This window comes from Gavialis gangeticus, unplaced genomic scaffold (assembly GCF_001723915.1).
Source record: "Gavialis gangeticus isolate Ggan-Ray unplaced genomic scaffold, GavGan_comp1, whole genome shotgun sequence".
Taxonomy (NCBI): domain Eukaryota; kingdom Metazoa; phylum Chordata; order Crocodylia; family Gavialidae; genus Gavialis; species Gavialis gangeticus.
Window position 1 is genome coordinate 313,237 of NW_017729002.1, and position 17,815 is coordinate 331,051.

The 17,815-nt window shown below is 40.1% G+C and overlaps 1 protein-coding gene across 1 annotated transcript in view; it reads right to left on the reverse strand.

Annotated features, from left to right (window-relative positions):
* Positions 1 to 11,411, reverse strand: part of GSPT1 (G1 to S phase transition 1) — a 38,416-nt gene extending 27,005 nt beyond the window's left edge. The window contains exons 1-6 of the mRNA XM_019507416.1: positions 11,346 to 11,411; positions 10,965 to 11,006; positions 9,989 to 10,216; positions 7,806 to 7,839; positions 5,798 to 5,875; positions 1,578 to 1,758 (exon numbers count right to left, since the gene is read on the reverse strand). Coding sequence (XP_019362961.1) covers positions 1,578 to 1,758; positions 5,798 to 5,875; positions 7,806 to 7,839; positions 9,989 to 10,216; positions 10,965 to 10,986 — 543 coding nt within the window. The 5' untranslated portion in view covers positions 10,987 to 11,006; positions 11,346 to 11,411. The remainder of the gene's footprint in view (positions 1 to 1,577; positions 1,759 to 5,797; positions 5,876 to 7,805; positions 7,840 to 9,988; positions 10,217 to 10,964; positions 11,007 to 11,345) is intronic.
* Between the last annotated feature and the right edge of the window lie 6,404 nt (positions 11,412 to 17,815).

Sequence of the window (17,815 nt, forward strand, 5' to 3'; positions counted from 1 at the left end):
AAGTGCTGCTGGCTCCTACCCTGGGGGTCTTTAAGACAAGGCTTGCCAATCACCTTGCTGGGGTCATTTGACCCCAGTAGTCTTTCCTGCCATGGCAGGGGGTCGGACTTGATGATCTGCTCAGGTGCTTCCGACCCTACTAACTATGAAACTATATTCTAGTTAGGATAAAGAACAATGCACGATAATATCGTAAATGCTGTAGGCAGGTTAAGGTGGCCTAAACTGAAAACAAAAATCTCAGAAAACGTATCAATTTAAGATATTACAATCTTAGGCCCCTTCTACATGTTACATATATTATGAGATTAATCAGTTGATTGTGCAGTTTATTTAGACCGGCTACACACACAAATTAACTATCACACCATGAAAAGGTCCATCCAGCTATGTTAGAGCTGGAAAATGTGTAGAAACTTTATAGCTGGTTTCTATTCAGCTTTCAATTTGCACATGCAGCAGGGTCTCCCCCTGCAGCTGTCAGCTGTTGAGGCTCCCAGCCACACAGGGAAATGCTGCTCAGCTGGGGCTGAAAGTTCTGCAGCTGGGGGGACTCTCTGCCTCAGAAGTGTCCCAGGGCTGCCAGGAGGAAGAGTCCTGCAGCTGCTGGGGCTGGTGGCTGCATCCCATGTGCTGCCAGGGTGGAAAGTCCTGCCACTGACAGAACTCTTGGCCCCAGCAGCCAAGGAGTGCTGTTGGGGCTGAGAGTCCCATCAGTTGCAGGACTCTTGGTCCCAGTAGCAGTGGGGTGCTGCTGAGACTGAGAGTTATGCCACTCGTTGCAGTGGGAGTTTGCTATCTTCCGGTACACGGGGAGCCCAGGATGTCGATTCCAGGCTTCTGCTGTACCGGCAGTAAAAGGTGTGATAGGATCTGATGCTGGATTCTGCATGGCAGAGGCACAACTGCATGGATCTCGTATTGGATCCCATTGCACCTTTGCCTGCATGCATAGAGAGGGCCTTAAAAGTATCATTCTGCTTGGGCTTTAACATTTATAAGATCACAAAACACTAACAATGAAATATTTTGGGAAAAAAACTTTAAATAGGCTACAGCCTATTCAAAAATCACTATTAATATTCAAAACACTAATTTAACTCTGAAAACATTTTACCATGACAAAAATGAATTTAGCAGAACTGAATTACAGACATGAATACCATATTTTCTCATATACAAAATACACCTTTCACCTCCAAAAAACAGCTGCTGGAAATTGGGGTACACATTATAAGTGAGGAAATACAGTAAAAACACTTTCTGCTGCTTACAGTTTTTCTGGGCCAAGGCAAAAATAACTGCATACAACCCAGAGGGTTGTGGAGCAGGCTCAGCTCCCTACCTCCTGCTGCTCAATTACTTACTACAAGCAAGGGACATTTTTCTTCTGCCTTTCAAAAAACAAGGTGTATATCTTATTCTGGGTGGTACACAAGAAAATATGGGAAACTGCAACATTAAGGTTTAAAATGTCACAACTGTCCACAAAATAGAACACTCTTGTCTAGGCAAATCCAATAGACTTAAATTGCAAAAGACCCATCACAAATAAAAGTTCAGTTTGTTTCTCTTACCAGCACAGCCAGATCAGCTTGAGAAGCTCCACCAATCATATTGGGAACAAAGCTCTTATGTCCTGGGGCATCTAAAATTGTGAAGTGTTTTTTCTCCGTTTCAAAATAGGCCCGACCAACTTCTACTGTTTTACCTTTGTCTCGTTCTTCCTGGTTTGTGTCTAAGGCCCAAGATAGGTACCTAATACACACAATGTAAATCTGCATTAATGTTTACTAACAAAGTTTGGTTTTATAATTCTCTCAAACACATTTTGTACAAACAACAGTATGTCATTTTTACCATGTTATGTTGCATCAAAATAGCTACACCTCAGTTAAGACTGAGAACATGTCATATCAACAATTGCTGGTATACCTATACAGCAGGGGTGGGCAATTATTTCGGCTGAAGGGCCGCTTAATGAGTTTTGGTGAGTTGTTGAGGGCCACAAGGGGAGCCTCAGGGGCTGGATGTCCTGCCATCTTGGGGCTGGGAGTCCTGGCCCTACCCCCTGACCTTTGCCACCAGAAGTCCCTCTCCTTGTCCCTGGAAGAACTCCTTTTTGGAGAAGGGGGTTGCCATCTTGGAACCGGATAAAAAAACCAAATCATATACAAAAAAAAAAAAAATCAAACATCTACTATAACGTATTTTAGTTTTATTTAAAACATATTTTTTGTCCCAATGTATGTGCGTTTCCATAGTATATATAGAGGTGATTGCATCATAGCTCAAAATAAAGTCTTACTCTCTTACACGTGAGGGTGGGAGGGGGCAGGGCTCAGCTCCATGCAAAGTACAGCAGGGGAGCTGCAGGCTGTACCAGATAAGATTAATTGATGGGCGCCCATCCATAGGCCAGATGAAAGTCACCTGGTGGGACAGATTCAGCCCAAGGGTCGCATTTTGCCCGCCCCTGACAGACAGCATAAAACTGGGCAGAGATCCTCTTGAGCTTGATCTGCCTGGGCTAGTTTTGGACTGGAACTCAAGGCTGTGTGAAACCCACATGAATCCAGCTTCACTGCTTCCAGTTCCAAAGCTAGAGCATTTAGAGCTGGCTCAGTGTATTTTTGCTCAGCAGTGCCTTCCACCATATAGACATCTACTCTATTATCCACGACTACACTGTAAACTCAAATATTTCATGCTTAGCCCCAGTTTAGAAATAAATGAACATCTGAAGAAATCAAAAGAGGATTAATTTAACTTGATCAAGAAAAATACTTCTATTCTTTTTTCCTCCAACACATGGACACACAATGCTATTTTTGCTTTGACACACAATCCTCCATAGAGAATAACTACAGTACATTTTTAAAAAGTTGGTAATGAAATAGAAACGACTTAAAACTACTTAAAATGATCAAGGCAATTTTGTTGTCTCCAGTGACCAATCTATCAATTTTAGCCTACTCGAGAGTATGCTCTGCTTCTAAGCAAAATTTAAAATGCATATATTATTTGGTTCACTTCCATATATATGCCTTTGGGTCACAATACAAAATGAAATAAATGCACCTGTTTCCATTCTTCCATGCCCACCAATTCCTCCATAACCCAAGAATTCTTGACAGAACAAAAAGACAGATGTCACAGAACTGAAAGGTCAATTCTTCTTCCCAATATCATTAAGCATTAACATTAACTGAAGTAACACAAGCATCATACCCACTGTTGCATATGAGCAAGAAGGGCAGTGAAAACTATGCTTTCATTTTCTGGCTTATAAATAAGATCTTAGGAACTGCTAGATTTCCCCTGTATTGTCTTTTAAAAAAAAAGTTATTTCCTGGGCAACAGATTAGATATTCTTTGTCATCTAAAGAGAATATTTCAAGTTTTCTAAGATGGGATACTACAGAAAAGCATACTTCTGAATCAGTTTTTTAGATAACAGATTGTTGTATAGTACTAGACACAAAGCTTGGCAGAGGGAGGTAAGGCAACCTTTAGCCCAAGCATCAAGCAATTTTACAATTTAATGCTAGATTTTAAACTTTACATTAATTTTTCTGTCCTACTTTGAATCAACATGGCTTGGCTAAAACATTTAGAGTAAAAATAGCATTTGCAAGTCATTTTACACTCCCTTTAGCAACATGTAGGACGTTTCTATTCTCTACCAGTGTGATGGAAAAGTTCTAATAAAACTAACTTACAAATGCTTTACCCTTCTTCTAGAAAATAATCCAATGAAAGCTGGGTATCAGGACTTCTGTTCTTTGTGTTGCTAGTGAATGACATTAGCTAACACAGAAGTAGGTTGCCCAAAAATAAGAGGGACTTGGTAGAATATGAACAAAATTTAATTAAAATTTCCTGTACTAAAGCAGAAAACAATTTGGCAAGTCTGCATGAGGGCACTGAAAAATACAAATGTTTACAGTCTCAAAATATGATCCTCTTGCTATAGAAGCTTGCCCACTGTTAAAAGCAGTGTTTTCAGTATGTTAAACACATATTCTTATAAGACTGTCCATTAAAGAACCTTACAAGCATCAATCAAGCCACGTACATGTGAAATAGGAAAAGAATGGGGAATGGACAAAATGCCTGTTATGCACCTAGCACCTAGAGACCTCAGCATTAGGTTAGGAGATCACTATGCTATGCTTGAATTTTGTCAGGTAGTGTACAAACACAACAAAAGGCCATCTCTGCCCTAAGGAATAAAGACAAGACAAGAGACAACAGGTGTAAACAGAAAGGCAGTGGAAGCATCAAGAAACAACGTGACAACTGGTCAGCAGGAGAAGCATGGCAGCTGGCAAACTACTGTTGGTTTTTTCTGTACATACCCAGTGCAGTTTAGCAAAGGATTTGAATGATACTTAACTATAATGCACAGCTGCTACGCATAAGACAGTAAATAAGAATATAGTATTATAAAAAGGACAGAGAAATCTGAGCAGATAGGAAGTAATAACAATGATTTGAATTTTGTCAGGTATTCAAAAGTTAGCACACAGATGCTTTGAATCTTTAATAGCAAAAACCTGTCCGGATCTTTGTTTTAGCTCATTTATTATTCAACATAATGTTGTATTGTTAGTGAGTACTGTATCAAGGGGTCAAATACTACTTACACAAACTCTATCATACCCTCTCTCACACTTCAGAATTTCCTAGACTTCTCAGCAACAGACCAACTGGTTTGATCCTACTCAGCCTGTAAATCCCCACACAGGGTACCAAGGCAGAAAATCCCTTTCCCCTAACACCTTTAAAGTATTATGCATATAACAATCTTTTGGTCACTAAAACCTCTGCTCTATCAATTCTGACCAAGAAAAGTTTAGCAGACCTTTGAAAAAAGTAACTCCCAAACTTCAGTCCTGTCAACTGTGGAAAAATTTGACAAATGACTACAACGTGGAAACCAGGCTTTGTTGTCAGTTATGCCATATTTTGTTAAGAGAATGATTTAGGATATTTTCATTTTCATTTCAAAGAATTCAGACTAGAAATACCCAAAGCATTCAGGGTCTTTGTGAAAAGTCCACAGGCTTACCATGTCATACCAGAATAAAGACAGTCTCTGCTCATGCTTGCCACAATAAAATGAACTCATGGCATGATCCAGTCCTGCTGTCCCACCATAAAATGCATTTAAATTGGGTCAAAACCTACCTCTCTCTAGGGTTCCAGTACTGCTACTCCTGAAAATATTCTCAGCTGCTGCTCAAGCCCCCCTATTCCCTCTAAGAAGCAGAAGGTGTTTTTCAGAGGGAGCTCAGATACCCAGGAGCTGTAGTAGGAGAAAGGAGGGAGCAGGCTGGGCTGCTACATTTTGATGGGAGGTGGGGGGGAGTGGAGCAGGGGAGGCTTCCAGCCTGTGACCAAACTAAGTTCATAGCTGCTTCTCCTTTCTTTATGAGCTTAATGTGAAAAATATTATGGGCTAGACTTTTGCCACCATCTCTCCCTACTCCCAAAAGACTGTCAGCTTGTGAATTCCCTCCCTCATCTCTCTCTCATGTACAAGGGAAGGGTCTGCCACTAGCTATCTGCTGATCTGCAACACCATAGCTAAGGCAATGTTCTGCAGGACAGATAAGCACAATCTGCTCCAATGTTGAACACACTGTATAAATGCAAGCGTGCTGAAGAAGTCTAGCCAGAGAAATACTGGGGTAATTAGCATAAAGTACTATAAAGGAAAAAGAACACAGTCTGCACTGAAGCTCTTGAAAAAAAATAAGTTGTTATAGTCTTACGAAACAAAATTTCATACCATGTTTCTCTGTTTTTCTCTTTAGCTTCTCGCTCATATTTTTCAAGTGTTCTTTTGTCAACCATTCCTGTCAAGTACCTAAGGAGGGAGGAAGATATTTTACATTAACAACATGGCATCTACATTTTTATCTACTGGTATATGAATAAATTACTCTGCAGAACTGAGGCATGTTTTAAAAAGGGCAGAGCTGGAATTTCCACCCTCCAAAAAACAACTTGCTATTTTACATGTAAGGTGTAGATATCTATTAAGAAAGTAAAACATAAAACAAGGCATAAATGTACTTCTATGAGCTCATCTCAAAGAGATACTGTTTTAGACAGCTAGTGCAATGAAAGCACCATGCAAAAAAAAAATTTTTTGTATTGAATTTGGAAATGCTTCAGTTTATGGACAGTTTAAAGAATACACAAAAGCCAGTAAGTAGATTGGGTGAGGGGTGGGGAGGGGTCAGAAACCCTAACACATGACTTTACATAAAAAATGCAATGGAATGACTGAAAGTTAAAGAAAGGTATTTCTTTAATAGTCATCCCATCTTAAGATTGGATAAGTAAAGGAAGTGCCATTACCCACTGATTTCTGCATATTAAAACACCTACATACCTATACTAGGTGCTCTTTGTCTAATGCTACCATGTCCCTTGTGGTGTTTTTCCTTAGAAGCTTCAATTTGATATTTTACTCATAAGGAAATAATAAAGGCAGCAACATATAAAAGAGAGAAAATACAGGCACTCTATTTACTTTCTTTCATAACAAAGAAAAAAAGATATTCAACAAAACTAAAAGGCAATAAATGTAAAAATGAAAAAAAATACAGCAAAACTAGTTTATGGAACATAAACATCTTGGCAGGAATAGAAAAAATAGATACCTGCATACAGATATAATAAAATATTAAAAATCGTGTTTTCTTCTGCAGCATGATCTGTGAAGCCAAAGCAACTACAGAGTAGTGGGGGTTAAAAAAGCAGCTTCCCCTATAACGAAGCTATTCCAGATTTGTTTAATACAGAGTTTTTTGCATCATCGGAGATACCCAGAGCTGACCATTATCTGAAGAAAAGATGACTATATCAGTGATTCTCAACCAGGGTAACGTGGCAGCCTGGAATGCCTACAGATCTTTTCACAGGTAACGTAGTGTGCCACATAAACTTAGTATTGTTAGAAACCTAAGAGCTGGCATTTCCTGAAGGCCTCAAACCTAACAAGGTTGAGAACCACTGGACTGGATGAAACAGTGTTTTGATCAACTATGATGACCTACGTTCTGGTTTGATCAAAGGATAAGGAAAATCAGAGATCTTTCACTTTGTCACTAAAAGTATCATCTTAAAATTATGACAATACTTTCTTTCAGAAGACTAATATTTATATAGCAATTTCCACCCCACACACACACTTAATATATGCCATTCAACTTATAAAGACTTGAACACCTAACTAGATTACTTTCATTTCTCTCAGTAAAGAAGAACCCAAACTGTAGATACATTTAACAGGCTTAATTTATATAAAATGGACAGTATATAATCTGATGACTTTAAATGAAGTTATGATTCATAAACTAACTCTGACACTGAGTACACTCAAATAGTTTTTTAAATCTTACAAAAAGGACAATTTAACAGAGTAGATGAACAGCAGCTGAAAGGTCAGCTTTCAGGAAAAAAAAAAGGAGTGACGTTTTAAAGAACACACTGTTACTTTTTGTTATTAATAATCAGGCTCTTGTACAGTTATGCTTCCATTAAGTAAATGACACTCCTGTGGAGATCAGCGGATTAGTTCTGCTGGAGTTAAAGAATCAAAGACAATGAGAAACCAAATTAATAAACTTTCATCATAAAATACCACTTTGGTATTCATCTTAAAATATTAATCTATACTGACAAAAGCCATCAAAATTACTATTTACTAATACTTAATGCATTTTAATTCACAGTACAAGACTACACATCTACAGAAATCTCTTACTGTAAAAGATAAGCTTGCTTACATTATTTGTCCTCCAATGGTTGATTTGCCGGCATCTGGCAAACATAAAAAGAAAATCAGCTGACAAATTCATTCAATTTAAGGTTAAAAAGAAGAGAGAGAGAAAAGAAGACTAAAAAAATTAAACATTGCAAGTGAAAGTGAGATGATCTTATTTCCTGACCATGCAGCACTGTTCTACCACTTTGTCATCTAGTTTTAAAATATCCCAAGAAATGCAATTTCTATTTCTCTTCAAATCTATTCTACAAATAAGAATGGTCAATGAAATTGCATTGTTATGGTTTTCCCCATTAGACTCCAAGGCTCAATCCCACCCACACCCTTTCATTTTCACATCCTTCCATTTACTTGCAAACTGTCTAAAACCAGGGGTCAGCAACATATGGCACACAAATTCACCCTGCAAAGGTCTGAGTACCTTCCCTGCTGCTCCAAAGTTTGCCAACTCCTAGTCTAAACAATTCAAGCAAGATCCTAGCCCAGGGGTGGGCAATTATTTGGGCCCAAGGGCCACATAAGGAGTTTTGGGAAGCTGTCACTGGCTGAGTCAGAGCCCCCCTACCCAAACAGCTCACCAAACCTACCCATGTGGGATTTGGAGGGGGAAGAGCTGGTGCAACAGCTTCAGCAGGGTCAGCCTCTGGCCCACCCTTCTATCCAAGGAGGAGCTCAAGTAGACGCCCCGATTCCCAGGGGGGAAGCTGCTGCCTGCATCCACAACTGACACTGGTACCCACCCAACACTGCTTCTGGCAAAAGCCCAGCCCATCAGCAGGCACGCTTGCCAGTTCTAGGGCCCTTCTGGCTGCAGCTGCCTGGAGCCCACACCAGGACTGCCCTGCATCTCCTCCCCACTACTGCTGCTAGTGCTTGTGGGCCCAGGGTGGCCTGGAGGTGCTGCGGGGTGGCAGCAGTGGGGAGAAGCCACAGGGCAGCCCTGGCGTGGGTTCTGGGCAGCCACAGGCAGAAGGGCCCCAGAAGTGGCAAGCATGCCCCCTGGAGGGTCTTGCCTTTGCCCGGTACCCAGCGCTGGGGCTGCTGCCACCCATCATGGGCAGAGCTGTCTGTCTCTCTCTCCTCTCCCCGCAACATTCCTCTCCCTCTCCCTTGCCCTCCCAACCATTCCACACCTCCAGCATAACCCTGCAGCTTACACCAGATCCCAGCCCATGCAGCAGAAGCAGTGCTAGGCAGGAACTGGCATCAGCTGTGGATGCAGTCAGCTGCTTCCCTCTGTGGATCGGGGTGTCCTCCTGGGTCCGCAAGCAATGCTGCTGTATCAGCATGTCAGCTGCAGCCCCAGTGCGTGGAATGGGAGCTGGTTTAAACTCTGGACAGGGTCAGGACATACCTGCCCACCCAACACAATGCGACAGCTGGAACCACCAGCTCCCTATGGGCCAGATCAATCAATTGGCAGGCTGGATCCGGGCCATGGGCCATATTTTGCCTACCCCTGCCCTAGCCCATAGCATTTAGCAACTTAAATCCTGAGTTTACCGCTCCATTTATTTTTATTTTTTGATTCTGCAAGTTGTCAATATTCTCTTGGTTGCAAAACAGGAGTATTTAAGTTGCAATCTTACCAGGGACAGAAAGGGACCATTGTTTTCCAGCAAAACATTTTTTAAATCCTTTGCAGGAGATGTTTGGGTACTCCTTACCTAATCCACCAACCAGATTCTCAGAGAAGCCACAAGCATGGATATTATTCTGAAAAAATGCAGGCCCTCTCCTATCCTTTTCTGACCTATTACTGCTTTAGAAAGACTAACACAGCAGCATTATTAAAACAAGGTACTATGACCTTGTCAAGGCAGGATGCACACTTTCATCTTCTAAGGAGGAAGTATGATTAACCTTTGGTATACCCAGTTCCCACTGATATAAAGAGCAATTTCTGGACCCCTGCTACTTATTCATAACACTTGCTATGCAGTGTCAGGAGGAAAGCCCTGTTCATTCTAAAGTGATTTCCTAACACCAAACAACAGACAGGATTTTTGTAAAAGTAAGAAAACACTTGTATTTTCAGTGAAACAAGTAACCTACAGAACTAGAAAGAAAACCATACACTGGCTTGACTAAAGGGGCTGCATTACATAAAACCTCAAAGTATAGTTAAACATACATTACAAGTATTCTGCATCCCTTGCCCTGAACCTGGTATTTACAACTTACCTACATGCCCAATGAATACTACATTTACATGTTCTTTTTTAGGAGCACCTGGTGGTGCTACCACTGATTTAGGTGTTGGCATTTCCTCCTCTTCCTCCATCATTTCCTGGGCACCCTCCTCAGTAGCTCCTGCATCTCCTGATGGGCCACTTCCAAGTTCTACTTCACTTGTTTCTTCTTTGTGGTCCCATGATTCTTCAGGGGACATTTCTGTCTCTCCATTTTCCACTAGAGGTTAAAAAAGAGGGACTATTCAAATAGATTAAGACATTAAATCAAAGAGAGCTAGAAATTCTTTTTGATTCTATGAATAACTAGTTTGGTGCCTTTTTAATTTTTAGCCTGGCTTGTGCCCTGCTACATTAAACAGGCAGTTTCTTTGGTTCTGAAGTGGATAGTATGGGGAGCTTTCAAACCAGTTTGTCTGCTGACATCAGAAAACTGACTCACACGGATTAGGAGAATTCTATTTTAACAAAGCAGCACTTTTACGGCGAAAAGTAAATCTAACCGTAGACTCAGAACAGCATGAGAGTCAATTACAGTCACACATCTGCACCAAAACTGCTCTGAAAAACATCATCATTTTAAAAAGAAAAGAACAATTTAATTTAAGGTTCACAGAAAATTAGGAGAAATACAGCATTATTATATTCCATCTTGTCAATTCCAAACCAGAAGATAGTAATAAATCCATTCTGCAATTTGAAATAAGATTTTTAAATAGAAGTGCAGGGTGTTCCTATGCAAAGTTCAAATAATCCCAATACATCTGCCATCACAAAATTTATTGCAGTGGTATTTTAATGTCCTAGTAACTCTTTTCCAATCTAGGCACAAAGCAGACAATTTCTGTACCAACAAAAATTGCAAAGGCTCAATTAAGGCAGCTTTAGTTTAGCTCACTTGTGAATTAACACAAGTGATATTAGAAGTCCTTTATAGACCTGTTATAGTAAAGCAATTTTCTTCTTACCAACAGGTTCTGATACATCCATATTAACAGCAGCATTTGAACCTAAACCAAAAACATGAAGCAGTGAGTATATTAGTTTAACACAACACCAATAATAATTTAACGTAAGTTTGAAATGAACATTGTAATGAGATGGAAAGTCCAGCAGTTAGGGTATTAGCCTAGGAAAATGGGGATAATAGCAAAGGGTTTTTCAAGGATAAAAATATTTAAGGTTTTATTTGAATACTTCAGTACAGTACCAGGGGCCAAACAAGTACCTTAACAGATTGTTTTGGGGTTTTTTGTTTTTAATATCTTGTGCTGCAATTTCCTTGTGTGCGATTAAGAAAATTTTTTAAATAAATTGCAAAAAAAAAAACCAAAACAAAACTCAATTACCTTCACAAGATGCTGTTTGTTCCTCCTGAGAAGACTCTGAAGATGCACCTTAAATAAAAGATTCCCTTTTAAAGGAAAGTCATTGGATTTAACCTATTACAAGATACTTGCAAATGGCAGCTTTATCAATGTTATCAAAAGAAAGCTATATTAAAAAAAATCCCCCCTTGTGCAAATGGCATTAACTACATGCTTGAAGCTCTAAAGAACTCTGCTTATTCCTTTAAGAACTAGATTAGCTACTTCTTGGGTATTTTCCCCTCCTCTGGAAAGATTTACTATGAAAAAGTTTAATGAAAGATGTTTCTATAGATGCAGTTCACCTGCTCAGCCTTTTTTGGTACTTTTTTGTGCATATTTGGGCTGGTAACATCTGTAGTTAAATGTCTCTATCTGTAATGAAGTAATATTTCATTTGTGATGTCAACATTGTATGAAAGAATTATAATAAATCTCTCACATAGGCATTTTTAGAATTGAAGAAATTTAGAATTTTGCTGAAGGATCAAGGAAATTGAAATGGGCTAAAGAAGGTTAAAAGACCTTCTATGATTACCAACACAGCAAAAAAATAAAAACAAGTGACTGGTAAATTCATTTTTTAAACCTAAAAATCTGAAACTAGTAGCAAGGCCTCTGTTTTTTAACTGACAGTCTAAACATTTGTAGTTGGGCCAAATAAAGCATAAGTGATTTTACTGCAGGTGTGCTCAACCCCTGGCCCACTGGCCAGATCTGGTCCACAGAGCTCACCACAGGTTTGAAAGTTTGGTGTCAGTGGTAACATTAATTGCTGCTCCCCTACTGCCAAATTTCCAGACCTGTAGAGAGCCTGGTGGGCTGGAAAGTGGACATGCATGCTAAATCAGGTGCAAAAGGCTGGGATGGCATAGGACTAAATTTTGGCATGCAGGGCCAGGTTCGGGCAGCACAGTGCTGGACACCATGAGGGATCTAGCCCATGAATCAGCCCTGTGCTGTTCATCTGGACCATGAAGCCAAAAGGTTGAGCAACACTGATTTACTGCATCCCCATCTTGATCTGGTTAATATAGTCTCCCTCATTTTTCCTAGCACTGCAATTATTTTAGTTGTATGCCCTTTGAGTACCCACTATACAGTCTTTAGCACAGCTCTAAGAAGCAAAATATTCTAGGAGACTTTACAAAGCCATCAGATGTCAGTAGGACAATTTTACCAATCTTCACAGCACTTTTATAATGGATCTGCAAACACAGTACCACCAGATTAACATTAAGTAGTAACTAATTATTTAACCTACCAGAAGCATCCTATTCCAACCAGTCATTATAGCATGACCTTTTGGGACATTTTACATATAGGCACAACAGTATTCCACAGATAAACCTAGACTAGAGCATTAACCTGTTTAATCTCAGGCTTCAGGTTTCTTTGAAATGACCAAAGTAACCCTTATGCATGTTAAAGCAGTATTGTCATCCATACTGTACCTCTCCTTTGCCCTAACCACATAATCATGTCACATCTTTTACTTGGTTGTGTTACCAACTCATTTCCAATCCTACTGCATACAAATTCAACTCCTGCATTATTTGAGCACCTTGAAATATATGTGAAGTGAATTTGAAAAATAAAATAGATCTTCCCAAAATAAAAAACAAAGCAAGAGAGAGACTAGACTCTCAATCACTTTGCTTTAGATCTGTATTGTGTGATCATTACAGGCTGTCATAAACTAGTCTGACAGTGCCAGAGAACAAGGAATGCAAGCCGGGGTGAATGTGGGTCATAGTCAGTGGGTACACTGCACTAGGAGAATGAACAAAAGCAACAGAGCATTAGCATGTCCAGGGCAACAATCTGAGACCAATTAATACATAATACAGAAGACGCAGCTCACTTCAAAGAATTGAGAACCATAATAGCTGAACTCTTGCAGTAATCGTACTGCTGGTCATAGCAGGTCTCATCAGATCAGAGTACTTTAAGATTCTTTACAAAAGTGATTACTACTCCCATTTTACAGATGGGAAACAGGCAGGCAGGCAGTCACCTTACTCATCCAATGTAGGACAGGAAATGAGTGACACAGCTAGAACCAGAACCTAGGCTTGACATTAAAACCCTATTCTAGAATAAAGCATGTCCCAAAATTCAGTTGGCCACACTGCACTTAGTGAAAGCTGTAAAACCATTTCCATTGCAAGCTCATTTTTACAAGCAAAAGGGTTTAAGGAATTCATTTTTAGGGCTGAAATGTCCAGTTGTAGGCAGACATCATATGGAAAAACTATTTAGTGTATGCTATACTTCTACATGACTTGATATAGAAACACTATGGTAAGTACATAGAGTTGCCTAAACTGACTGTGTTTGTAACATATTCTGAAGTTCTCTGTGATGGTTTCTAACAACAAAGTTTGGAGACAGCAGTAAAAAAGTAACAACTCCTTCCTTCCCCAACCCAAAGAGAAGTAGGAACTAGCACACTGAGAAAGAGGGATTATGACTGACCATCATAGTAGCCGTACTGCTCAGCTCAAGGCAAATTATACACAAAGCTGCCATATAACAATGGCAACAGCAAAAAAGCTACGTACCATTTTGGGCTGCATTCACAGAAATGTCACAGAACCAGGTGACAGAGATTCGGATATATTTGCAGCTAAACATTCAGTTCTGGATACCACAATACCAACGGAAAGACATCCCACTGGTGGAAATGTCTTTCAATAAAGGACTAAAAGTTCTGAATATATCTAGATGCAATAAGCGAGGAGAGGACCTCTGCAAACAGTGACCACGTTGATATCAAAGAAACTGAGTTGGAAAAGAAAAAGATATAAAGTAAAGCTAAAAGAGTCTTATTCTAACAAAGGAAAAATAGTTTGCGCCTTTCAGGTGTTTGTAAATTTGATGCTATTTTCTCAAAGGTTTCAGAGACGAGAGTTCTACCCACCTCAGCAGATTCTGGGTGACAGAATTGCTCTCCCCAACACAGAAAAACAAAATATGATTGAGGGAACGTGAAAAAATGTACTACCTACTCCATGTGGAAAAAGAAAATAGGTTCCAGAAAATGACAACTTCCTTGATATGTTCCAAACAATTCTGAGGCCTGAGGGCTAGTTGTAGCTTAATGGGAGACTATGGCAAAAAACAAACAAACCTGAAAGCCTATGTTGACCCCTTTTGAAAGATTTTCAGGGCAGGTCAACTGACTGAAGTAACTAAAGTCCAGCATTCAGTAGCTGAAAGATAATCACAGTATAGCACTTTGAAGGTAAAGAGATACAATGGAAAACGTCCTGTTGCTTTATTGTATACGCTATGTTTTGTGCTTCCATACATTTCCATAAGCAGTAACCAACATCAAGTGACACTGAAGGAAAATGACCATAAAAAGCAGGTCATGGTCCTCTCTCTGAAATACCATTTTATTTTATTTTTAATGGTTGAAAAGGCATACAAGATAAAGATAGAAGCAGTAGTATTTTAGATTGCTTATTTCCATTGATAAAAAAACAGCATAAATGGCTTTGAAAATATATTTACACTGAAGTGAAATTAGTTTTGCGTGTATAGGAAAATGCCATAGTTTGGGAAACAAAAATGAAGATGAGAAAGTGGCTATAAAATCCAGTGCAATATTAAAATTACTAGTCAAGAGTCAGAAGCAGTTGGATACAAGATGCTGAAGAAATAGACATATTTGAAAATTGTCGAGTCTCTCTTAGCTACAGTACTTTAATTACAACAAAATCAGTTTTGTTGAGGACTATATTTTATTGGGGTACACAGATTTTGGGGGACAATCACGATAGCTGATTTTTAAAGAGGCATATTGGCCGATACCAATCCAATTTCCGATACAGCTGGGAAGTCTGTTGTGTGGAAAGGGGAGGGGGAAAGGAAGGTGTGTGGGGGTGCAGATCAATGCCCCCAGTAGTGAGGGAGTAGGGCTAGAGTAGGCGCTGCCCATCTGGGGCGGGACCAAACCAGGGCTTGTCTGGGGGGCACAGGGTGGGAGGGACAGCTCCCACTGATCATCTGGCAGGGCACGGGGAGTGGGGGTGGAGAGGGGATGCGTGCCTCCAGATCTGCCTGTGTGGGGCGGGGCACAGCAGGTTGCAACTGCAGGCTGGGGCCGGGGGTTGCGCTGCGTTTGGGGCAGGCGGCAGCAGCAGTGCTGGAAGGAGGGCTATGGGGGGGCTGCAGCCACCCCAAATTTCGCTACAGCCCCCTCCCAGCATTGCTGACTCCCACCCTGAGCACAGCATAACAGCCCCAGCCTGCAGCTGCAGATCACCCAGCCCACCCTACGCAGATCTGGGGCACATGTGGCAAGAGCAGTGGTGGGAACCACAGGACGAGCTGTGCGCAGCAATGGGAGCTGCCCCCCACCTCCCACAAGCCACGGCTCCATCCCATGCCTTCTCCGGCTGGACGGCACCTACCCCAGCCCAAGCCCCACTTCATCCCTCACTGTGGGGGATGTCACTCTGCACCCCCATACTCCTTCCCTCCCCTTTCACGCAGCTCTTCACACCGCCAGGATGTGTTCCTTGCTGCCTGTGTGCTGTGCTGTGCTATGCGTGCACACAAGCACTTATTGGACAAAATATCTCCCACATCATTTCCAATATAGTCAATTTTCTTTATAATGGCGCTGATCTGATATCAGACGAATATATTGGTACAGTTCTAACATTTTATGCTTCACCTTTTCTGAAGTACTCCGCTAAAGTACTGCTCACAGAGATTCTAATTTTCCCTTTCATTCTACCTGTCTTGCATGGGTGGAAACTTGGACTTTTGCTGACAAGGGACAGAACAGCCTCAGCCTAAAGCTTCTCTTTCAGTAAACCGGGAGTCTGAAAAGGTCAAGAACCATGGGCATAGTGTATAGAGCAAAGCTGACGTGTTCCTGGTCAGCTTCTTTCAAGCACCAGAAACTCCTTCCCAGGAATTCCTGAGATGCTGAAGAATGAAAAAAAATGCAAGATGCTCACACTGAATATACAGTGAATAACCTAAGGACTCCACCACTATTCTATGTTTGAGATTTAAATATCTGATTTTATTACCATATTTACAAAATAGCCATATGGCCTTAGCAGTTCTTATGCAATTATGTAACAGATGTTTACCCTTCCTTTAGAGAGGAAATAGAGAAAGAAAATTAAACCAGAAAGGTTATTAGAAGTCTGACTTATACTTTTAAGACCAGAAATAATGCGATTCTTAGTTAACGCACAACAAAACAGCATGATCTAGTTAAAGACAGTATTGCATATGATCAACATTTACATTTTTGTAGAAAAGAGAAAATGTTTACAGAAATGGTTTAAGAAATTCACCTCAGGTATACACAGTGATTTAAATGATCTACTGAAACTTTCTCCTGCCCCCACTCACACTCTCCACCTTGTCTTCATTAAGGAAACAAGGTGGTTGTAACTAACATAAGGTAAAATCTTAGTGAAGACAAGGCAGTTGTAGCCTACTAACAGGAGATAGTAGAATTTTCTTCAACCTACCAATCCACAGGAAAACTACAAAATTGCTTGATCTTTACTAAGATTTTAATCACATTTGCTAATATGCAATAAGAAAATACTTCGTCCATAGTAAAGATGCTTGTGGTAAAGTTTCTTACAGTACTTCTGATTTGAAATCCACATGCTGCCACAAAACAATGCATTACAGAAGCCTACATAATTTCCAAAAAAAAACACTCATCTAAAAGCCCAGGAATCTTTCAAGAATATGAGATTTAACTGAGCCATGAATTCAAGGAATCAGGCTCAATATTTGGACAATTAAGGCTTCCAATGGAGACAGCTCATACTCTTAGCAAATTCAGAGAAAAACTAAACATCCCTATTACTTAACCAAGAATCAAGGTAAGTGCCCCCTAACAACTGATACACATTGTTTCTAACACCCAAGGTATTACAGCCATCATAACATACATTTTTTTGGAATTCCTGCATTACCTGTATGGATCATCTAGCTTTATACATCTGATTGGGATATCTAGAACAGGGAAAAGATTAACTTCAAATTCTATTCCAAACATTATGACTTGAGAAACAGCATTTTCACATTAACTTAAGGGCCTGTTCAAAACTTCTTGTTAGAACATACATATGGCAGAAAGCTTAGGAAAATCAAAAAACCCCCAACTCTTTCTTAACCTTAAATTTATATAAAGTGATGCCCAAATGCACTCAGTTCTACTGTACCCCTCCCCCACAATATAGTCAGCTGCTGCTTTTATTTGTTATTTGGGCATTTTACATACCTTAAAAAGGAAAACATTTTAAAAGTAAAGAAATGTATCTGTAAAACCACAAAGTGGTCATGGAACTTGGGAACTACTTTTGATTTAATTTTGTTATTAGATGTCAAGCTGACACCTCCTGTTAAGTACTCAAATGTTGGATTAAAGTCAGCCAACATGGAACCAGACTTGCAGTCTAGAG